A 22,026-nucleotide genomic window follows, 5' to 3' on the forward strand; every position below is an offset into this window, starting at 1 on the left:
AAAAGAAAATCTCGATTTTGTGAAAACGCGTGTGTAGCAGAGTGAACGAGTGGCCAAAATGTAGCGTGTGTAGCACAATGAACGAGTGCCGATATGCGAGTACAATCCAGCGATTAATTACGTTTCCTTACGTCCAAAATGAGTAACGTAGTGTAACAAGTTACGCGAAAATGAGTAATGAGTAACGCAGAATGAGTACATCAAATGTGTAGCGAGTAAAAATCCAGCGAATGCCACAAACAGCGAGTTGGACAAAAATTAAATTACTTGAATTTAAATTATTTTAAGACAAAGATTAAAATTAATATCATGACTGAGCCGCAACCACCGAAGACCAAAAGGCATTTATTTCCTGTGCCACTTGACTTGCATTGCTTTAATGAGCCATTCAATCAGCCTTTTCCAATAATGACCCGGCCAAAATGTACTGGATTCTTCTCCATTAACGGGAAACGAGAGTATCAGGATAATGCTGAGAATTTGGGATATTTGCACATGCCGAAAAACCTGCCCCTGGATCTGAATGCCGGCGTAGACACTGTGATACGGAAGCAGGGAGATCCCCCCTACCATGACATGCATATGATGTGTAGATATATTTACAATCATCAGGGTGAAGTCCTCAAACCATTCGGTGGCGGTAAGACGGGGGCTCGATGCTTGGATGCCGATTTTGTGACACTCCGAGGAGCGCTTCGTTTCATTATGTGCATGCCCTATGAAGACGCTAAGGATTTCCGTTTGCATGCCGTTCGCATGAACAACAATATTTACATGGTCAAAGTGGAGACGGAACAACAGAAGCTAGAGCGTGAGGGGATGAGTGCTACTAATCTGAAAATGTGCTCGTGGGGCTTCAAGTTCGAACAGTATTTGACTTCATCGAAGCCCACAGAGAAACCCAAAACCGATGTTCCTGTCAATGAGTGTGAGGAATTTATAAGTATGTTTAAGTGCAAATTCGCTGGTTCGACTTTGCTCTATGGAGCCGAAATGGATTGCATTGAAACTTCACAAGAAGTGTAAGTCCCTGTGACTTTAAGCCCTTTAACCCAAAATTGTCTTATCTGACATTTCTCTCATTTTCGATTTCTAGCAATTTAAACGATGCAAAAGTCTTGCGTTCTTTGAAATTTGTTGAACTCAAAACCAGTTTTCAGAGAATGAGTCCTCGTCAAAAGAGTAACTTTGAGCTCTACAAATCATCGGTATGGTGGAGTCAATCATTCCTGGTGGGCATCTCAACGATATACTCTGGCCTGCGTGATCAATATGGTTTTGTGCAAGATATAAAAGCATACAACGTCAGAGATCTCGCCCGTAATAAGCCTTGGAGTCCAAATGCCATGGGCGTTTTTCTAAAAGAATTTCTACATCAACTGAAACGTGTGTTGGAAGACATCGATGATTCTTATACTATTGTTCAAATTGATTACAATCCAAGTGAGAAGAAAGTTTTCTATACGAAAATACAAAATGATGATCGGGTTAATCAAATTCTTCCCGATTGGTATCGACTTCTCCTTAGCGATATGCCAAAAAAAAAAATTAAACATTAATTACATTATTTTCTGTGATACACAAATTACATAGTACAAATGACACACATACACATAAGAGTATATTAAGAGAGAGCTGTTGGAAGAAGGTTGAGTCGAGTTCACTATATAAATTGCATTTAAACCCCGGTAAACACTCGCCTCAAGGGCCACATCAGTTCTTAGTTTTAACCGCTATGCTTGCATCTCTGTTTTAATATATACATATTTAGATGTACATACACATATACACAATTGAAATGAGAAGACTAAACACGTTATACGTAAATAGATTTATAAAATTTAAAGAATTTTTTCTTTTATTGCATCAAAAACGGTCTTAAGTCTACTTTTGCTGAGATGAAGAGGAATTATGTTTGGGGATCGATAAAAATTATGGTACAGGTTTTTTGCCATTAACCTGACGACTTTGTGTCCTACGATGGCGATGATTTTGTGAACTCTGACGATGATGATGATGATTAGGGTTAGTAGACAGAATGGCTGTTGTGGTTGGAGTAATCGTTGTGGCATTCACATCTTCATTGGAACCATCCTGAGCAAAACTATAGCTAATTGTTCTTTTATAGATACGCTTTTGACTTTCCGTATGCTGTGATTGCTTGGCTTGAGGCATTTTCTTAACGGATTTGGTTGGCATGCTTGATTTATTGCGGATTTTTTGATTTTTCGATTGCTGGTCTGTGTCGTAACAACGCTCAAGTTTGTTACCTCCACTGTCCTGGCAGTCGTAGCAAACACGCTTGCCATGAAGTCGCCGCACGCAAAGACTACTTGGCTTGGATTCCTTTGATCCCATTGTGGGTTGGTCAGTGTCACGGTAGCGTCTATACTGGCTTTCGGTGCCATAAGCGTATTGCTTTGGCTGATCTGCATGGGAATAGCTGCAAGTTTCGGATACTTCACCGTTCTTGGGATGTCGGCATATCTCGCAAAGTTGACCCTTTTTCTGGACTCGTCGGCAACGTTGATGCTGTACATGGCTAGCTTCTGCTTCCAGACTGGCATCGGATTGAGATTCGGCTTCGACATCGGTATCGGTATCGACGCCATCATCCACATTATCATCATTTTCAGTAGCTCTATCGAAATGTTCCCGCACAAATTGCTCGTAGTTACGCTCATAATCCTCTGCTGAATTTAATCCTTCTTCATGGCTAGCAGTCTCAGCACTTAGTTCTACAGCATCTCCATCATCATCATCATCAGTATGAGCATCATGCTCGTCCGGGAGATCATCGTCAGACTTAGCCTGAGCCAACATTATTTTAGTAGTATCTTCTCCATTCGAGTCGCCAGTTTGAGTTAACGCATCTAGACGTTGCAGCAGCTTGCCGGGCGCAAAGGCCTCCCAATAGTTGACACTGCGATCATAGGAAACGGACATGGATACAGCCATGACTGTGATTAATAGTAACTTCGGCCAGATCATGTTGTGGAAAGCAGTCAATTCAGACCGCGATGAGCTCTTTTATGGCCTTTTTGTCCCACTGCCAAGCGTGTCCAATAAAGCGCAACCAAAAATGTTGGTCAAGAGACCGCAGAGCATCAGGAAGTGGTCAATGCTGGGGAAGTGCGAATGAAAGGGCAGATTTAGGTATTTTGCGTGACCAATGAAGTAAATCGAAACAAAAACATTCGAAAGAAAAAAAAAAACAAACAAAATAGGAAAACTATGCAAATGGAATGGAAATGAACAAAACGGGGTTAAAAGGGGAATTGTCATTGGGATGTGGACACAAAAGTGCGAACTACGCTACACGACCACCAACGCCACTCAGGCGCTGTGCTCCAATGCCTCCCTGCTGGGATGGTTTAGATGGGGGCGGACGTTGATTACGGAGTTCGCGACGCTTTTCGCGGATGATTTGCTTTGTCTGTGAGGTGTCCAGCTCCTCCCAACCACCAGCAGCACCGTTACTCTCATCCACCCAGTCTTCGAGATCAGCCTTAAGAGAATAAATAAAAATAAGTAAAACAGATATCTCGTTTAACTTCTATAACATACATTATCACTAATGGGCACCACGTCCTGGGCCTGAAGTCTTGAAAAATCAGTTGGTTTATTAGACGAGCCCGCACTGGCACTCGTATCCAAATAGTATTTCAACTGCGGTTTAATTGTCGGCGCCAGCTCCTGTATAGTCAAAAATCAAGTCTCCTGTTTACAGGTGAAGATTAAAAGAGTAATGCGAACTTACACTAAAGAAGTCCGGTTCGGGCTCCTCTTTTGGTGGAGTAGGCGGTTGGGCCATTCGTTGGCGATATTGTTCAATGTGCTCCTCAACCGTTCGAGGAGTTGTGTCCCATGAATTCCAATCACGTTCGGCTCCTCCTCCACCCTTACCACTCCCATAGTTTCGTTCCACAATCACATTCACAGCCTCTAGCGGAGCCTGATCTCCGGCTGCTGTGGCCCCTCTGCCATCGTAGCTCATCTTGCGGCGACGGGAGAAGCAACAAAGTCGTCGGCATAGTGTTATGATGCTCAGCAGTAAAAGTTTAATCTGCTGCAGCATGTTTATGTTTATAATGTTTGCCTTTGCTTTCTCCCCTTTCACAAATTAAATAAATAATGTAAAAATAATTAACAGTTAGTTGGCATCGACAACAGAATCAGCTGTTGGCCAGCTGCTTTATTTCTTTCCCTCTATTATAGAACATACGTTGGCAGCAATAATGGTAACATATTTAAAAACCGTGCATAATACTGGGATGTTTACAAAATACCGCTATTTTGAATTTAAACCGAATATTTTTTGGCCAGGGCGAATATTCACTATGGCACGGCAAATATTCAGTTTGGTCCGGCGAATTCGGATTGGCTGGGCGAATTTGTGTGCTGCATGTTCGACTCCTTTGCTCGATGTTCGACTCCTTTGTTCGATGTTCGACTTAATGGCGCGAGTTCGAGGTAGTTGCAAGTAGTGATGGCAAAAAATATTAGTTTATCGATTATTGAATCATATGATTAAATTTAGCTCGGCGATTATAAATCGAAATCTTTTTTTATTGTTGTTTTTGCTTTTCAGGGCGAGCGGACGTGTTTTTTTGCGAAAAATCGGGGAAATATAACAAAACCAAAATCAAAAAAAAAAAAAAAGTCGGCAAAATCGGAGTTGTATGTGTACGAAAAGCAAATTAAATTAAAAAAAAAAAATAAAACTTAAAAGCGTATTCCGAGAACGCAAATTTTAACACATTTGCTTCGAAAATAACACAGACACACACTCGAAAATAAGGCCAAACGAAATATATTTTGAAAACTAAATAAAAAAATATATACAAAATAAAAACGTACCGCTTTCCATTTCCCCCCGCTCTGTCACTCTCTGTCTCTGCCTCTCTCTCTCTCTTCACGCTTTGCATGTTCTGAGACCCCAAAAGCAACACCACCAAAGATCTGGCCAAAATCAATAATTTGGTTGTGTGAATTTCGCGGCTTTTTTTTTTGCGTTTTCGTTCAAAAACCAAATCAATACCCGAAGGTAACGTGTGTAGTAAATTAATGCAAAGAATTCAAATTCACCTCAGTGTATGTACGTTTTGCATTTCGTTGACGTTGACGTTGCTGTTGACGCTTGAGAAATTTTTGGTACACATTTTCAATATATGATTTGATTTAATTTCATTTCATTTCATTTACTCCCCCCACATCATTCATCAATATTATTCCTATTCATCGAATTTCATATTACCATATGATTCAATGCATGTCGCCCACACACCACCCACACATACCGAGATAAACGGGAATTTGTCCTAGGACATCATCTTAACTCTTACGCTTCCCCCCATCACTACCCCCTTCCACCCTAACGCCATTAAAGTGTAGCACAGCTAATGCTTGCAAACTTTTAAGGCTCACCTCCACATACATACATACACGCACTTCATCCACATTTTGCACACACTTACTCATATTTCTACATCTGTATGCATTAAACAATAAGTAAAATATATATTTATATATGTATATATGTTATACCCGTAAAAGGAGAATAGTTAATACTTGTAGAAACATGTTAATACCAAAAACAAACACACAAATCGAGTCGCGTGCAAACGACCCGGTTTCTGTATAGTACAAATACATATACATATATATTTCTATATATGTATGCATGTATAGGTGCATATTATACACCTGAACGTTAATATAAATATCTATGTATGTATGTATGTACACCAGACAGAGTGTAAATATACATACATATATAAAATTTAATTGGTCTGGAAATTACATTCCCTGATTTTTGATCTTATCTTCATGCCTGTGCATTATCTATATATATATATACATATATAAAATCCTTTCCTTTTTTCAAAACGTAATTATACACATACATACGTGTACTTGACATTGTATGTGAAGTAATTTTGAAAGTAAATTCAACCACCCCGCCGACCCCCTTCATACACGAGCTTTTGTTATCATTATATTCTCCATGTTCATCAGTCTGTTTATCTATCAATATGCTAAACCATTTTAATTAGCAATTTCCCGTGACTGTAGTTCATTTCATTATTAAAATTTAAATTCCATATCGAGATCCATTACAAAATATATAATTTTATAATGCAAACCAACCAATTAGCTTATTTAGTACTTCAATAATATAAATTTTTCTATATTAACTTTAATTTCATATACTAATATTACTATGCCGGCCAAACGTTTAGCAACACTTAAGTTTTTTTTTTTGAATTCAAACCTCTTATATCAACTTATTAGGGATGAATCTTAATTGTCAATAGGAAAATGGAAAATTTGAAAAGTATTCTATGAAATTAAAAAAAAAAAAAGAAAACCCAAACAAACACTCAAAATATTTCCTTATAAAAGTTTTATGTTTCTAAAATATTTTTAACTTTATACAATTTTTTTAAAGATTACTGTAATAAGATTTTTCTACATTATTCTCAAGCTGTTCACAAATATATATATATAATTATATACTTTAAGGGATCGGAAAAAAAGTCTTTACTGCATAACAAACATGTGACTAATTTCAAAATATGTATAAATTTGCTTTGTCGAATACTTTTTAAGTAAAAGGCTTTTCTTTTCCATATGGCCGTAAGCCGTGTCCTACGGCTTGTTAACATTTTGCTTTGAGGGTTTCGCCCTTTTCTGTATTCACTTAGGATTGGGCGTTGGTCGTTGGTCGTTGGTCTACGCATACGAATATAAAATAAAGGATAACCTAAAGGATGCTCTTTTAGTTTTGGAAATCTATTAAGTCGATTTATAGAAAAGTTATATAGATATTTTGTTTTGTATGTTAATTGGTTAGTTTGGTTGCTTGGTTTTGTTGACTAATTCATTCATTTGTTTGTTAAATGTTGTTTTGTTTTATGGTTGTTGTCGTTGTTGTTCTGTATGCTGAATGTTGAATGTTGGATGTATGTATGTACGTGTTTGACCCGAGACCTGACACTTTCCGTATTTCACATTGTATGATATATAAATAGAATGGGCACAGAAACCAAGAGCAACAGTTACACAGGACAAATTTCAACAAGTGGCGGCAACCCCAAAGTGATGAAAGATTCTTTATCCTTAGTTCAACGGCAACAACAACAATCGCATTTCAATGATATCAGTTTGAATTCATCGACCACCAATACAACAAATTCAATTCAAACCGAAAGCGAACGTCAAGCCGCCGACGCCGCCGCCGAACCACCTCATTATCATCATCATCATCATCATCATCATCCAGAAGAGGATAAGAATTCATGTGATAAACGACCAAAGCATCATCAATTGGATGCCAAGGAGGCAATTGTACCATTTGTTCCCATATTCGTTGAAGAATCTGATGTTATACAAGGTGCAACGGATATACTGAAAGTAATTCGACCGAATTGGGATCTCACCCATGTTGAATTTAAGGTAAAGTAACGACAATCGGTTCGAAAGAAACCAAAAACGAAAAAAACAAAAAAAAAAACCATCTTATGTTCCATTTCTACTCCAGACATCTCTCTACCCACACCCACACCCATCTCTATACGTATGTATGTATGTATGGTAATTCTCCTACTCCTTCTTCTACATGCCAAATCTATATATATATATATATGGGATCCATCCTTTCCATATATATCGTTAAAGCAAAAAGCAGATGCAAAATTATAATATGTATGTAATTAAGTAGCGGGTTTCGTTTTTTTTTTCTTTTTAATTAATTTTTTATCTTGTTTGATTTTCTTTTTTCATTATTTTTTTTTAAATCTATTTCTAACATTTTTCTTTTAAACTACATTATTTATTTTTACTACAATTTGAATTGAGTGATATGATGATAAAAAGAAATTCAACAAATTGAATCATTTCTAGAGCTTACACATACTCCTCGTGACTTTAGTAAATATATGTATATATTTGTATATATATATCGGTAGGGTGGAATTATTTCTTGGTTGTGCAATCGTCGCTCCTCATTTTCTTTCTCTCTCTCTCTCTGTCTCTAGGCCCCCTTGCCACTTGCCTCATGCCTGTCTATAACCAGTTATAATAATCATTTATTTTGTTAGATGTTATTTTGTTAGAAGGCCCCCAGAAGCAACCTTGAATATTGTAAATAGTTTTTGCAAATTTTTGTTGTGAACCTTGTGGATATATACATACATATATATATATATATATATATATTGTTTGTTTATTATGGTAATTAACATTAGTTACGTGATTCGTTACTGTGCATAGGAACTATTATCCCATTGAATCGTAAGAGAAACCAGTTTTTGTTCTTTCTCTCCCTAGCATGTGCTTCTAATAATGATATCAATCTGGAACGTATAAATATATATAGTATGTATGGGTTTTATAGTCATAAACAAAAGTTAAGTGGGCACTTAGCACCCCAAAGTCATATTTTACGGATCGAATGGAAAAGATACTAGCTTGTTTGCTAAAAGATAGAGATAGTACATAACTTTATGTATGCTTTATAGTACCTTCTAAGTGGTTTCCTTTTTTTTTTTTGTTGTTGTTTTTGTTTTACTGTTGCTTTTGTAGTGATAGTGGTAGTGGTAGTATAAACCGATTTTGATAATGATTATTTGATTGTACACATATGTATGTATGTACATATATATAGACAATCACCTAAATATTTTCGTTATCAAAAGTATTATGTCTTGACCTCGCGCCTTCAAAGCCCAAGCCAAGAGAGTATCAGCATTTTAGTTGTTGTTGTTGTCCGTAATATATATGTATATATACATATATACCTATACGGATCATATCAAGTTGAAAAAACCCATTAACTATAACTAAATATATATATATACTTACTTAAGGTGACGCCTTACAAAAACTATGTGAGATATTTTCGAGTCGCTGATTTTGTAAAATAAAATGTTGAGCTAATGTCATAAAGTTTATCACCCTTCATTATATATATATATATATGTATTTGAACATGTGTGTGGATTGCGATAAGGCAAATGTTCTCAAAAGCCAGCCCCCAAAGTTCTTTCGAACTTTGAGACTAGAAATATATATGTATATATAACTAAGTTAATGAGGCGATCTTGAATTAAAATTATATACATATAAACTTACACACAAAATGATGGATGATTGAAAGAATTGACACTAACAAGACTAAAACTTTTACTTAACCTGTACTTATTGTAGTTTCATAAGTTATGTACATATTTATATATATTGTATATATGTACATTTATATAACTATATACGTTTATTGTTCGTTAACTTGTTTGGTTCTTTGTTTGGAATTCAGTTTATTAAATTAATTGCATATTTTGTTACGTATTTTTTTTTTATTTTACAGAAATTTACCGATGGCATTACTAATAAACTTGTCGGTTGTTTCCATCAACCCAGTTTAAAACTGAACGATGAGAATGGCGATGCAACATATACAGGAATCAATAATGCCCATAATTGCTTACCATGCGTACAATCTGAGAATGACGATGAGAATGATAATGAAAATGATTCCCCCCCATTGGGGGGACAAAGAGATGGCTCACCTGTACAATACTCCGATAACGTAGTACTTGTTCGGGTATATGGTAATAAGACAGACCTACTAATCGATCGGAAAGCTGAAACGCAAAATTTTCTCTTACTGCATACATATGGGCTAGCGCCATCGTTATATGCAACTTTTAAAAATGGCCTCGTTTATGAATACGTACCTGGGAACACGTTAAATACGGAAAGTGTGCTATGTCCAGATATTTGGCCACTGGTTGCTCGTCGAATGGCTGAAATGCATCGTGTGGTTAAAAAGAAGGGAGACGCTAAACCCATGCCAATGATATGGAGGAAGACGCAAAGCTTTCTTGATTTAGTACCTGAACGTTTTAGTGATGCTGAGAAACACAAAAGGTAACAAGGTCATCATTAGCCCATTAGCAATTAGATCTTATCATTATGACCTCTCTCTCTCTCCATACTTACAGAGTGAAAGAAACATTTTTACCTATAAGTCGCTTGCGTGAGGAGTTTAACAATCTGTACAAATATCTGGAGGCTTTACAAAGTCCAATTGTATTCTCTCACAATGACCTGCTATTGGGCAATGTGATCTATACGAAGAGCATGAATGCTGTCAACTTTATTGACTACGAGTATGCGGATTATAATTTTCAGGCCTTTGATATTGGTAATCATTTTGCGGAAATGTGCGGAGTGGATGAAGTTGATTATACCCGATATCCGAAGCGTGAATTTCAATTGAAATGGCTACGCGTTTACCTGGAAAGCTATCTCCAGCGCACCAATATACTGAGCGATGAAGTCGAGCAGCTCTATGTGCAGGTGAATCAATTCGCCCTTGCAGCACATATCTTTTGGACAGTGTGGTCTCTACTACAAGCTGAGCATTCCACTATTGATTTTGATTATGTAGGGTAGGTATACATATACATAATAATTTCTTTATAACCCATTCTATATTAATTTACAATTTCATTTTAATCTTTGTCCTTTTTAGATATGCATTTCTTCGTTATAATGAATACTTGGCTCGCAAGGATGAGTTTTTATCATTGACTGCATCAAAGACCAATGAATAATTTCCATTTTCATCCTGCTCTTCCTTTCTCTCCCTCTCTATATCTATCTGAACTATCAATTACTATGTCTCTGCCCCTCCTTGGCTCTCGTTTGTGAGAGAAATTGGTTATGTGTGTGGCCAGTGGCCCCAGTGGTATATATAATATATACATATGTATGTATCTGTAAACTAAGGCTCAAGCGGACGTTTCTGTTATGCGCATATGTAAATATACTTATAACGTGTGTTCACAAATTCAGCAAAACAAACAACTAAACAAAACAAAACAAAAAGAAATCTTTAAATTTAGTGTCTCGTAATCCGTACCAGCCTTAGTATATGTATATACATATAAATAATGAATTTGTATATGTTCTCTAATTTGTAAATTGATATTTTGTAGTCATAAATAAAAACGAGATATGTACTTTAAACATAAAAGATTTGCAGTTTAAACAAGATTTAGCCTTGGAGGGTTTTTTGTGTTTATTACCTTTATCTTTTGTTTCATTAGCAAATGTGAAATAACTTTCCCTTAATATGATCCACTTTGGTTGCGGGCAGTTATCTTCTCATGATTGTTGAATCTTGTTGTTTACTTTGAGATTTTGGCCCAAGTGCGTATTTACAGTGCAAATACGCTAGATAAGCAAAAAATGTATATGATCATCATATTTTCTGATTCATTCGTACTCAATTTAAAGGGAAATTTGCCTTAGGATTTTCGAAATGTGGGTATATCCACGATATATGTATAAAGCTATCAATTTTTTTGTAAACATTTTTCTTTCCAAGTGTAATTTAACCGCTTTGGAACCAAAATACAGTTAAATGGTGATTTATATACAATATCTAAATGTTATATTTAAAGTAAATTGAATTAATAATTTCATTTTTTTTATATACGACAACATAAGAAATGTGTAGTTCACATTGTTTAATTATACATTTGATGTGAAATGTTTTACACAACAATTTAGAAGAAAATTTATTTAGTCTAAAAAATGTGTTTGTACAATTTATTATAGAGTCCTACGGATACATTATACTGTTGTCCGATTGCCATCACCTCCAAGTTTTTGAACAATCTAGAACGAAACAAAATGAAAAACAAAAAATTAAATTTAAAATTTGATTTTGATTTATTTTGTCATCCCTGGTATGAGTACGAGTACAAAAAGAAGTACCACTCTCGCTATTGCTATCGATAGCCGATAACCGACAAAAATACCCAGCTGTCAAAACCTCAAATAAAAAGTAGAATTTCTGAGACGAGGCCCAACTACTTTTACGAAGTTTTTGAATTGTTCGCTAATCATGTCGAGCTATATTGCCAGAAAGGGTCCATTGGTAGCCAGTAAGTAACTCATGATAATAAACGACTTTGTATATATACAAAGAATGTCAGCTTTGTGTGTCTGCATTAAGAAATGATTACGTAAATATGTAACAAAAAATTTCATTTCATTACTCTTGCAGCCAGCCTGGGCAGGTGGGCATACAATCTTTCGGGATTTAATCAATACGGTAAGAACTATTAAAATGATATGTTTGCTGTAATGTGTCGTAATAAGCGAAATTCGTCTTTTTGACCAGGTCTGCACCGTGACGATTGCCTTCACGAGAACGAAGATGTGAAGGAGGCCGTCCGCCGTCTGCCCCGCAAGTTGTACGATGAGCGCAACTACCGTATCATGCGTGCTCTGCACTTGTCCATGACCAAAACGATTCTGCCCAAGGAGCAATGGACAAAATACGAGGAGGATGTTAAATACTTGGAACCCTATCTGAACGAAGTCGTCAAAGAGCGCGAGGAGCGCGAAGATTGGAATAAAAATCATTAAATTGGAAAGCATCCTCTCGCTCGATTTGTAAATGTTGAAATACATAGCTTAGATTAAAATTAAATTGGCTATGAAATGTCGTTTTGGCTAAGGCCATTGGGAAATCGAATAACTCTCGGTTTATTTGAACTGGACTTCTCACACAAGTATTTATGACAGATATGCAGGCATGGAATGTGGTTATTGGTTAGGCGTGATGAAGTTATTACCTTACCTTTTGCATAAATGGTAAATTTAAAAGCGTTCCCAACACGGGTACTCGTCCAAGGAAATTGATGGCTACGGGGAAAAATCCGCTGCAACGAGAAGAAGAATGTTGTAATATTGAAATACTTAAAATTAGCTAAGTTCGTTAGTTTCGTACACGTTCTATGAGCATTGATATCATTGAATTTGTGACGTTGAAAAAAATTTTGCCGTTAAAAACAAATTGGTTCATTGATTCAACTTATCTCATGAGTTTTAAAATACGTATATGGATTCGTAAAAGTAACAAAATGTTCAAACCTGAAGAGTGCAAAAAATCCATAGGATTCAATTATCATGCCAATTATAGGCCAACCTAGCAGCACAATGACAATGCCGCCAAAGAATGCTGTAGTTCCTTTGACTTTATGACGTTGAAAGAAAAAGCGCAGAGTCCTCTCCACACCGATCACACATCCTAGTCCAGATATAAATAGTATCTACAAGAAATATGAAATTGTGTGTAATTTTACATCATCTAGTGATTCGGATAGGATGGCGGCACCCACATTGCCTATTGCAAGCAAGCCTTTGTCGAATAGTAGCAGCATGCCAAGAAACAAAAACGATATGCCAAAGCCAGCCAAGCCGATGCCAATTTCTGTAGGTTAAAATATTTGCATTAGCATTTAATACTGATAGATATATTTTTGATTTTACATACTTTGCAGATCTGTGATCTCGATCATTTTGTTGTTATTGCTTTGTATTTACTTCCTAATGGGATGTGGACAGACACGTAAACAGAACAGCTGATTTGCAGAGTTGCGTGTTGCAATTGTACCGCTCGAAATCCCTTGAATGAATCGCTATAAATCGAATTAATTCGTTAACTGAACGGTGGGCAACATTCACAAGAACATAATCGTTAATCTAACGAAATGTCACAATTTACTTTGGCAATAATTTACACTTTGACTGGTTAAAATTTTGGTGTTGGAAAATACAGACGTACATGAGTGTTGGCTAAGAAAAAGTTTTTTTTCTTTTAAATTATCAATACTCGATAAACTATATATTGGTGTCGATAAATATCATTTCTTATGACTTTACCATCTCTATTTTCACACGCCATTTTTACAGTAAAGTTTTTTTGTACTGATGCTACATCTTTGCATACAGGCTTGAAGAGCAAGAAGTGTTGAATTATTAATATTATTTTAGTGTTTAACCATTAGTGAACATTAGTCATGGATCGTAAGTATAAAAATAGAATTTAACAAAGTTATATACAAATGCATAAGTACATAATGATGTCCTTAGGTGGCGGTTACGGTGGTGGTGCCGGACAGGGATACAACAACTTTGCTGTTCCTCCACCAAATTACCAACAAATGCCAAATAAAAGTGGTAACTACAATGAGCCTCCACCTAATTACAATAAACCAGGCGGAAGTAAGAAGAAATGAGCAAAAACTGTAAAGAACTTTAAAACTAATTGTAGCATAATTTCTCTTTAAGGTTATGATTCCGGTCATCGTGGCTCGGGTGGTGGTGGTGGTGGCAGCGGCAGCGGCGGCGGCTCATGGAATGATAGAGGAGGAAACTCTTATGGGTATGTTATTATATTCACTTTTTTACATATGGTTACGAAAGTCGAAAAGAAAAATCCCAGGGTAAATGATTAAATGGGTATTAAGCATAAACTTTTAGCCATATTGATGCAAATAGAAGAGATAATGAATAAACTAGCCAAATCAATGACGAAAAAAAAATAAAAGTGAAAAAACAACAAAAACTTGATAGTGTGTAAATTTGACAGCTATAGAAAATGGAGTCTAAGTAAGAGACTAACAAGTATTTTATCAACCGTGAAAGAAAGAGTGTAAATTCTTCAAACAACGAACAAAAAAAAAAAAAAAATTGGCCCATGCAAAAAAGATATAGAAGAAATGTGTAATACCATATGTAATGAAAACACTTAGAAAATCAATGTCACGAATTTTTAAGTGTACTCATATAAGTATGTATATATCGAAATATATATACATATATGGATATGTAGTTTACAATGTTTTTACTGTACTTGAACGAAATATGGTTCGTTCATATGTCTGTTCATCGTCTGTGTGTGTGTGTGGTCGGTCACACTTTATTATTATTACAATATTTTATGATAAATAGCAACATTTATGAATTTTATAAGCAAAAATTACTTATGCATCATATTAACTGTGAACTATATTATAAGGTGGCGAAAATACAACACAATGAATGTTTCATACCAGTAACCAATGGGATTCAGTGTGATTCAGAGAGAGTAAAATGCTGGAAGACAGAACAGAACTTCTTTTATACCAGCTTTTAACCGATATATAATTGTAAATCAAATCAAGCAACAAAGTAAAGTGTAATACTTCTTCCCGCCCCGACCCTACGTCCCCCACATATACATATCATCGCATAATGCATTATCCATACCATATTTGAGCGGTGTCCACAAACAAAGTGAATTCTTGAACTAAAGTGTTGGGTCTTGTGCGTAGAGAATTGTTTCTCGCATTTGAATGTTTAAGCAAGAGGTTTCACACTACGATCTGATGATGTTTTGAATATAATCCAAAAATATATATACATAGGTCATTCAATAATATTCATCCAAATGTCTAAATAAGAACATAATGCACTAATTAAACTGTTTAAGATAACCCAAAGGAAATTCAAAACAATACTCTTAAATGGCTAAAATATGTCTGTAAACAAACATATCCTTCTCTCTACACTAGCTATATATATACGTAAATGTTAACAAAATTATAAACTTTCTTACGAATTAATATTGTAGAGGTGATGTTATAGTTTTTGGTAGATTAAACTCAATGTGATATCCGTTTGCCTATATAAATACTTTTAAACTGTCTTTTTGCAGTTCTATACCAATTTATGTATATTTATTTATTTATATATACATATACATGGCTTAAATAAATCGTTTTATAATTTGAAGGAAAGTTTGAAAGTTCGGCTATCCGAATTTTTTATATACATATAAACACTTTACTAACATAGCTGTGTGATATTATTTTAACTTTAATTTTTTTTTTTTTTTTTGTAAGATAGTTATTAATTTATGTTTGATCTTTGGAGATGTATAAACAATTTTTAGCATCCGCCTAAAGCATGTATTTATTGGTGATCATTTTCAATATCGAAATGGTGTGCTCTAGAGGATGTTAGTAATATAAATTTAGATGTAAGCAAAAGACTATGTATAAAAAAACCTCTTGTTGTATGTATTTGATGATGATGATTTTTTGATATAAACGGATAACAACATAGGCCTATAGTAGATCCCTCTTCACCAATATTTGCATTTCAACAACACATCAACAAATCAAAAAAGAAATATATATTAAATAAGTTGTTCAATATCCTATTTTAGAAATGGAGGCGCCAGCAAGGACAACTACAACAAAGGTAAAAATAATGCAAATTAACTGCAATCATATCGAGTAATGTATACCACTATTTTTCCTTCATATTGAACTTAAACAATACCAAAAACAAAAAAAAAAGTAAAAATAAACTAGAAAAGGAAGGAGTACAAAATCAAAGTCAAACAAAACGAAAAGAAAAGAAACAAAAAAGCGATTGAAGGGAGCGTTGAAATATGATTAAAAACAAGAAAACAAAATAAACCAAAAGGTATTTGGAATAGAGAATAAAATACTTCAAGAAGAACTCAACTTGCGTTAATCCCCATCAAAACCCCATTGAGTCGTCGATCTCGCCCTCCCTCTCTTTCTCTCTCTCTATCTCGCTTCATGTGTGTTAAAATATAATGGGTAAACTAATTAAAATTAGGAGCGTATTTTAGCAGGTGAAACATAAATAATTTTGTGGTGTGGTGGTGTACATTTTACCTGTGTTGTAAGCAAAAAACAAAGAAAAAAAAGGTTTAGATTTAAATTTAAAAAATGGTACACAGACAAGAGTTTTTAAGAGTTATTTATATTAAATATTGGTCAATAAGAACAACGATTGAGTAAAACTACAACAAGTAACGAGTACGATGACAACGACGAGAGTTATTTAGCTGGTTAACTGTTCTCTCTCCTCTCCTAATTTGTGTGGGTTGTGTTTTTTATTGTTATTTCGTCTTCATCTTGTCTTGGCTGCGTGTGTGTTTTTTTTGGAATGTCTTTGATCAAATTTAGACACTTCCACTAAATAATAATAAATAAACAGGACTATGATTATTGCTCCATCCATCTCTCTCTCTCTCTCTCTCTTGATTTACCCCAAAGCCCCATCAACCATTTGACTTACTGTGTAAACAAAAGGAAGGAAGGAATATGCTCCTCTCTCTCTATATATATATATAAATATCTCTCTCCTTACCCACAATAAGCCCCCGTACCCCCGTTAACGAGTGATCTCTTCCCTTTGAATAACATTGAAAGCAAAACAAAACAGTCAAACGAAACGAAACAAACGAAGCATTGTAGTTATCTCTTGAAAGTAGTTATCTAAGCTTATCACAGTTTTTCAAATTGCCGTATCCTAAAATTTGATTACTCATTTTTATAGGACCTGGAGGTTACTCTGGTAGCAGCAGCGGTGGCGGCGGCGGCAGCAGCGGCGGCGGCAACGACATGATTACTCAGGAAGACACCATCTTTGTCTCAGGAATGGATCCATCTACCACAGAGCAAGAGATTGAAACTCATTTTGGTGCCATTGGTATAATAAAGGTTTGTATATTCGTAGATGGACAACCAATTTGGATTCTTTTTGGTAATAATTTATAATAAATTTTACAGAAAGATAAGCGTACTATGAAACCAAAGATTTGGTTATATAAGAATAAAGAAACTGGCGCCTCCAAGGGAGAAGCCACTGTCACATATGATGATACAAATGCCGCACAATCGGCCATTGAGTGGTTCGATGGACGTGAATTTAATGGATGCAGCATTAAGGTCTCCTTGGCCCAACGACAAAATAATTGGAATAAAGGAGGCGGTGGTCGTGGTGGCGGCTTTGGTGGTCGTAGCCGTGGTGGAGGCGGCGGTGGAGGTGGAGGCGGTGGCAATCGCTTTGATCGCGGCGGCGGTGGTGGTGGCGGCGGCGGCGGCGGCCGCTTCGACCGTGGTGGCGGCGGCGGAGGAGGCGGTGGTGGCGGCGGAGGTAATGTCCAGCCACGTGATGGTGATTGGAAATGCAACAGCTGCAACAACACCAATTTCGCCTGGCGTAACGAGTGTAATCGGTAAAAATAGTGACTTGGCTCTGATTATTCTAGATTTACATAATTTTGTTCGTTCTTTTGTTTGTTTTAGTTGCAAAACTCCCAAAAGCGGCGATGAAGGTGGCAGCAGCGGCGGCGGCGGAGGCGGCTATGGTGGAGGCGGCGGCGGTGGCAGTTACGGTGGCATGAATGACCGCGGAAACGATCGTTCTGGTGGCGGAGGATTCCAAAGCAGAGATCGTAACTCAGGTGGAGGCGGCGGCGGTGGCTACTCCCGCTATGGAAACGATAGCGGAGGTGGTGGTCGTGGCCGCGGTGGTGGTGGAGGCGGAGGAGGAGGTGGTGGTGGTGGCCGTCGCGATGGCGGTGGCTCCATGCGTTCCCGACCATATTAAAGGACAATATGACAACGCATGCAATAATATAATACATCAACACAACAATGAAAAATGATTTTTTCATACTTATACTTTACATATTAATTATAGCAAGTACTACTCCTCCTCCTGATCGTCCTGCTCCAATCCTTTTAAATATTTACCAGTCAGAATGAGAAGCACGAGAAAAGCCGTATTAAAACATAATATTCAGTTTGTCATCCAAATACGATCGGCTACAAACACACACACAAACGTAAACACACCTTTTGACTTAGAATATAATCTAATTTAACAAGAAATAAATGTAATAGATACATACAAATAAAACAACTATACGTTAGACTGGTTAAATATTGACCCCTAATGAGACTGCCATGTTTTTTTTTTGTTTTTACAATTTTTTTGTTTTTTAATGGGAATATACATATTTAATATTACAGTTCATCTTTCTCTAGCAAGGTATAGCGATGTTTTGAGGGTCCCAGTTCTTTGAATTTAGACTCAGGTGGCGATGTGCCCTTTCCGGTTTCAGCTTGTATCTCATTATTTGTGGGATCCGGCCCATAATGGAACTCTCTGAAAAAGAGTGGGAAGGGGGAATAAACAATTTAAATATTTATCGTCATAATTTTCTTTGCTTTTGGTTAGACAAACCTGTGCAGCTTGCCACTGTAGAGATCCTGAAGGAATTGCTTTAGCTTGCCTGCTGTATACATATCACTAAAGTGAGGAAACAGATACATATGCTTGAATGAATCAATTGCAATCAAAGGTAAATCATCTTCAGATTTTCCTAAATGGTGTAGGGGATGGGCAAATCGTTTACCATCTGCAGTAAGGAAATTAACGTTCTCTGCAAATATATAAAGATCAAAATTTTGCATAAGTAAATTTTGAATTAATATACAAAGAACCATCACCGTTGCTTACGTTTCTCATCTAACAATTGCCGTTCAATAATGGATTTGTAATCCTTAATGGAATTATGGTCATCCGGCCGATGGAAGAGAATGAGGAATGGTAGACCCTCCTCAGTTAATTCTTCGGCATTCTCAAATGTTATTTCCCTCACAAGTGGCACACATTTCTCTTGGATCCAAATTTTGAGCTCATCGAAATTCTGTAGACTTCCAGTGAAGGTTTCATCATTATCGTGTGACAAAGCCACATCTGGCCTGAATACAATTATGGGGGTACCTTGTGTGTGTGTATCAAAAATTTCAATTAAATTAATTCAATTAGTTGGTAAGTAATTAAAATTAATTTACCGGGTGGATGCATAGCCAGAGATGCATCACCAAAACCAACATGGAATTGGCAATCTTCCTTTAGATTGGTAGCCACCTTTCTAAATGTATCATATTCAGGCTGATCTCTGCGATCGAAATAACCAATTATGCTCCGTTTCTTTGAATCAAGTGTCTCTAGATCCTTCAAACTTTGGAACTCTTTAATTGGATCCTCCAATTGCTTTTTAACAAATTCCAGAAAAGCATCCGCCGATCGCTGACCACGATATTCACGCTTGCTAAGCTGTCCATTTCGTACAATTTTCAAAGTTGGATACTTATTGATGTGAAATCTTGAAGCTATCGTTGTTTCTTTATCACAATCGACTTTTCCTAGCACTACTTTACCAGCATCGGGAAATTCCTCTTTAATCTGCAATTAATTATATTTGAAATGTGGAATTAGTTCAATAATTTTAGGTAATCATTTCGATTAATATTTAGTTGAGTATATTGTATTTATTAGTTTTACTTACCTTATCCGCCGCTTCATTGAAAATTGGCGCTAAAATATTACTAAACCGACACCACTCCGCATAAAAATTTAGGAAAACCAATTCATTTGATGCTGCAAAAGATCCAAAAGATAATGCGTATAGAATTTTGTAAAGATTTCAAGTTCAAATAAACTCCATTCAAAATAAAAGAAAAAACAAAACCAACAAATGATCTATGTGTTATAATTTAAACAAAAATTTAAAGCTTTAGAATAAAGAATTAGAATTTAAAACATTTTCGATCTGCTAGATATGTACATATCCAATCAGATGAGTTATTATTAAAATAAAGCCCTTATATCCCATTGATTTATTAGAAGCTATTAAGTTATTATTAAGTTAATCTAATTCACAATCAAGTCCTATATAAAGTTAAACTAGCTCTCTATAAATCATTTTTTAAAAATAAATTCTCTACAGACGCCTTTGAGTCTTTTGTATACACTTAAAGTCTCTGTTCGTTTCTGTGTTTATTTTAATAAATAATGGCAACACCTGTAACCCAAAAAATAAAGACCATTTTCTCAAAGAATTCATTTTTATAACAATGGAAATAAAAAATCTATATATACATACATATGTATATCGAATTGTTGTTGTATGTACAGATGTACATACGTTTACCTATGTACATATGTATATTTATATATGTAGGTATCTGCCTCTGTGACCAATCAACTTGCCATTATTTATTGGTTTACATTGTATTCTGCGTAGTGGTAACTAATTGTAAAGAGCTCTACTACTACTACTATTACTAGTTAGTATGTAGAGTATGGCAACCGGAATTAAAAAATGTTGAAAATTATCTTGACGAAATGAAGTATTAATTGGATTGATAAGAGAAAGGAGATAAACAATGCAAAAGGTTTGCTTGATATTTTTTTCCAATTGGAAACCGAATCTCTTTAGTTGCCGAGCTAATTCTCTAGTAACAGTTATTATTGTTCAGAATAATCCTGTGCTAGAATGTGGGAGGGCATTTCGCCGAAATACTTAGGCACACATTTCACTAATACAGATGTATTATATTACATTGTATGTATGTGTGCACGCATGTAAACCCTTAATTTGAAATATTTAAATATCTCTGTGCGGAAATACGGTCATTATGGGGTATTATAGATGAATACAGGGCATAGTACGTATGTATGTGCATACATACATATATCGACCACGTCGGCATTGACCCGGAAAGTAAAAGAATTATCGTGTTTAGAGATTTGAAATTTTTGGTGTGACACGTCAATACATGAAAAATTCAGAGATGATTGATTTTCTGAGAGTATAGCGGTTCAAAGTGTTAAAATGTTTTTTTTTTCGCTCTCTTTTTGGGGGGAAAATGGGATCTGGCGAGCGACGAGGAGCGGAAGGGTGGGGAATGGGCGATAGAGGGTGGGCGGCTAATGCTATTTGGCCTCACCTAATGTCATATCAATATTTTCACTGGTCATAGGCACCGCACCAGCATCTGTTGGGGTAGGATGATGGAAAACATGAAGAACCTGAAAACATACAAAATATAAAAGATCCCAATTCAATTGTAGCTCTCGATCAACACAGTTGTTGTTGTTGTTGTTGCTTTCGGTCGGTCTGCAGAGAGCCGGTCATCACTTTTTGCTCATTATATTGGGCGATTGTGATTCAGCGACGGCGGTAGCAGACGACACGAACACGTCGACTTACCGCAACTAAAGCTAAGCACGGTCCCAGCAGTGGACTACTTCTTGTTTGAATCATTTTTGATGAGTTGTGGGTGGCAGGCTAAGCCGATTATCGATATTCTTAAACACTGGATATATAATTTAGATACTATAATTCACTTATACATGTGTTTGGAATGAAATTGCCTATTATCGTACTTGCAGTACGCGTATCTAGAATACAAATAAAAAAAAAGTTTTAACAACTTCGTTGATAACCGTGTGATGACAAGTGTTGCAAATCGCAAGTATCAACTAATCGAGTAACGAGTCAAA

At 36.0% G+C, this 22,026-nt stretch overlaps 8 protein-coding genes across 11 annotated transcripts; 4 read left to right on the forward strand and 4 right to left on the reverse strand.

Moving 5' to 3' along the window:
• The first annotated feature begins 82 nt into the window (after positions 1-82).
• Positions 83-1,846, forward strand: LOC6648871 (decapping nuclease DXO homolog). Its single transcript, XM_002071259.3, has 2 exons — positions 83-1,022; positions 1,097-1,846. Exons 1-2 carry the CDS (start codon positions 310-312, stop codon positions 1,557-1,559), a joined length of 1,176 nt encoding a protein of 391 aa, XP_002071295.1. The 5' UTR covers positions 83-309; the 3' UTR covers positions 1,560-1,846.
• On the reverse strand, positions 1,828-2,991 carry LOC6648872 (RNA polymerase-associated protein LEO1). Its single transcript, XM_002071260.4, has one exon. The coding sequence runs from the start codon at positions 2,989-2,991 to the stop codon at positions 1,933-1,935; it is 1,059 nt and encodes a 352-aa protein (XP_002071296.1). The 3' UTR covers positions 1,828-1,932.
• A 306-nt stretch (positions 2,992-3,297) lies between these two features.
• On the reverse strand, positions 3,298-4,501 carry LOC6648873 (receptor-binding cancer antigen expressed on SiSo cells). The gene is made up of 3 exons (XM_002071261.4): positions 3,761-4,501; positions 3,568-3,696; positions 3,298-3,508 (listed from the first exon to the last, which is right to left on the reverse strand). Exons 1-3 carry the CDS (start codon positions 4,076-4,078, stop codon positions 3,311-3,313), a joined length of 645 nt encoding a protein of 214 aa, XP_002071297.1. The 5' UTR covers positions 4,079-4,501; the 3' UTR covers positions 3,298-3,310.
• Positions 4,502-4,581: 80 nt separating this feature from the next.
• Positions 4,582-11,041, forward strand: LOC6648874 (ethanolamine kinase). Of its 3 annotated transcripts, none has more exons than XM_023179572.2 (5): positions 4,582-5,047; positions 7,035-7,458; positions 9,368-9,930; positions 10,005-10,454; positions 10,538-11,041. In XM_023179572.2, the coding sequence occupies exons 2-5, from the start codon at positions 7,036-7,038 to the stop codon at positions 10,617-10,619; spliced, it is 1,518 nt and encodes a 505-aa protein (XP_023035340.1). In that variant the 5' UTR covers positions 4,582-5,047; position 7,035; the 3' UTR covers positions 10,620-11,041. The 3 variants fall into 3 exon arrangements, with proteins under 3 accessions (XP_023035340.1, XP_046867184.1, XP_023035341.1); XM_047011228.1 differs by having other exon boundaries at positions 4,582-4,686; XM_023179573.2 differs by lacking the exon at positions 4,582-5,047 and adding an exon at positions 5,105-5,154.
• A 479-nt stretch (positions 11,042-11,520) lies between these two features.
• LOC6648875 (vesicle transport protein GOT1B) lies at positions 11,521-13,646 on the reverse strand. The gene is made up of 5 exons (XM_002071263.4): positions 13,355-13,646; positions 13,200-13,291; positions 12,952-13,130; positions 12,659-12,740; positions 11,521-11,688 (listed from the first exon to the last, which is right to left on the reverse strand). Exons 1-5 carry the CDS (start codon positions 13,377-13,379, stop codon positions 11,644-11,646), a joined length of 423 nt encoding a protein of 140 aa, XP_002071299.1. The 5' UTR covers positions 13,380-13,646; the 3' UTR covers positions 11,521-11,643.
• LOC6648995 (cytochrome b-c1 complex subunit 7) lies at positions 11,822-12,508 on the forward strand. Its single transcript, XM_002071264.4, has 3 exons — positions 11,822-11,957; positions 12,080-12,127; positions 12,197-12,508. The coding sequence occupies exons 1-3, from the start codon at positions 11,918-11,920 to the stop codon at positions 12,442-12,444; spliced, it is 336 nt and encodes a 111-aa protein (XP_002071300.1). The 5' UTR covers positions 11,822-11,917; the 3' UTR covers positions 12,445-12,508.
• A 100-nt stretch (positions 13,647-13,746) lies between the features above and the next one.
• Positions 13,747-18,630, forward strand: LOC6648996 (RNA-binding protein cabeza). Of its 2 annotated transcripts, XM_002071265.4 has the most exons (7): positions 13,749-13,887; positions 13,954-14,085; positions 14,152-14,245; positions 16,073-16,107; positions 17,221-17,384; positions 17,454-17,902; positions 17,973-18,630. In XM_002071265.4, exons 1-7 carry the CDS (start codon positions 13,881-13,883, stop codon positions 18,274-18,276), a joined length of 1,185 nt encoding a protein of 394 aa, XP_002071301.2. In that variant the 5' UTR covers positions 13,749-13,880; the 3' UTR covers positions 18,277-18,630. The 2 variants fall into 2 exon arrangements, with proteins under 2 accessions (XP_015032697.1, XP_002071301.2); XM_015177211.3 differs by lacking the exon at positions 13,954-14,085 and having other exon boundaries at positions 13,747-13,887.
• LOC6648997 (endoplasmic reticulum resident protein 44) lies at positions 18,608-21,972 on the reverse strand. The gene is made up of 7 exons (XM_002071266.4): positions 21,734-21,972; positions 21,471-21,552; positions 20,027-20,118; positions 19,530-19,923; positions 19,192-19,458; positions 18,916-19,114; positions 18,608-18,837 (listed from the first exon to the last, which is right to left on the reverse strand). The coding sequence occupies exons 1-7, from the start codon at positions 21,785-21,787 to the stop codon at positions 18,696-18,698; spliced, it is 1,230 nt and encodes a 409-aa protein (XP_002071302.1). The 5' UTR covers positions 21,788-21,972; the 3' UTR covers positions 18,608-18,695.
• Between the last annotated feature and the right edge of the window lie 54 nt (positions 21,973-22,026).

The sequence above is a fragment of the Drosophila willistoni genome (assembly GCF_018902025.1).
Source record: "Drosophila willistoni isolate 14030-0811.24 chromosome XL unlocalized genomic scaffold, UCI_dwil_1.1 Seg141, whole genome shotgun sequence".
NCBI classification, from domain to species: Eukaryota; Metazoa; Arthropoda; class Insecta; order Diptera; family Drosophilidae; genus Drosophila; species Drosophila willistoni.

Coding starts and splice junctions, on each gene's coding strand:
- LOC6648872 (XM_002071260.4), bottom strand. CDS start 2,991: ATGATCTGGCCGAAGTTACTATTAATCACAGTCATGGCTGTATCCATG.
- LOC6648996 (XM_002071265.4), top strand. Junction 14,086..14,151: donor TTACAATAAACCAGGCGGAA/GTAAGAAGAAAT, acceptor TTTCTCTTTAAG/GTTATGATTCCGGTCATCGT. Junction 17,385..17,453: donor GTGCCATTGGTATAATAAAG/GTTTGTATATTC, acceptor TAAATTTTACAG/AAAGATAAGCGTACTATGAA.
- LOC6648997 (XM_002071266.4), bottom strand. CDS start 21,787: ATGATTCAAACAAGAAGTAGTCCACTGCTGGGACCGTGCTTAGCTTTA. Junction 19,115..19,191: donor GCAATTGTTAGATGAGAAAC/GTAAGCAACGGT, acceptor ATATATTTGCAG/AGAACGTTAATTTCCTTACT. Junction 18,838..18,915: donor TACAGTGGCAAGCTGCACAG/GTTTGTCTAACC, acceptor ACTCTTTTTCAG/AGAGTTCCATTATGGGCCGG.
- LOC6648873 (XM_002071261.4), bottom strand. CDS start 4,078: ATGCTGCAGCAGATTAAACTTTTACTGCTGAGCATCATAACACTATGC. Junction 3,697..3,760: donor CCGAACCGGACTTCTTTAGT/GTAAGTTCGCAT, acceptor TTGACTATACAG/GAGCTGGCGCCGACAATTAA. Junction 3,509..3,567: donor TGGTGCCCATTAGTGATAAT/GTATGTTATAGA, acceptor TATTCTCTTAAG/GCTGATCTCGAAGACTGGGT.
- LOC6648874 (XM_023179572.2), top strand. CDS start 7,036: ATGGGCACAGAAACCAAGAGCAACAGTTACACAGGACAAATTTCAACA. Junction 7,459..9,367: donor TCACCCATGTTGAATTTAAG/GTAAAGTAACGA, acceptor TTTATTTTACAG/AAATTTACCGATGGCATTAC. Junction 10,455..10,537: donor ATTGATTTTGATTATGTAGG/GTAGGTATACAT, acceptor TGTCCTTTTTAG/ATATGCATTTCTTCGTTATA.
- LOC6648875 (XM_002071263.4), bottom strand. CDS start 13,379: ATGATCGAGATCACAGATCTGCAAA. Junction 12,741..12,951: donor GGATTTTTTGCACTCTTCAG/GTTTGAACATTT, acceptor TTCTCGTTGCAG/CGGATTTTTCCCCGTAGCCA. Junction 11,689..12,658: donor ATTTACCATTTATGCAAAAG/GTAAGGTAATAA, acceptor GTTTCGTTCTAG/ATTGTTCAAAAACTTGGAGG.
- LOC6648995 (XM_002071264.4), top strand. CDS start 11,918: ATGTCGAGCTATATTGCCAGAAAGGGTCCATTGGTAGCCA. Junction 11,958..12,079: donor AAAGGGTCCATTGGTAGCCA/GTAAGTAACTCA, acceptor TTACTCTTGCAG/CCAGCCTGGGCAGGTGGGCA. Junction 12,128..12,196: donor TTCGGGATTTAATCAATACG/GTAAGAACTATT, acceptor CTTTTTGACCAG/GTCTGCACCGTGACGATTGC.
- LOC6648871 (XM_002071259.3), top strand. CDS start 310: ATGACTGAGCCGCAACCACCGAAGACCAAAAGGCATTTATTTCCTGTG. Junction 1,023..1,096: donor ATTGAAACTTCACAAGAAGT/GTAAGTCCCTGT, acceptor TTCGATTTCTAG/CAATTTAAACGATGCAAAAG.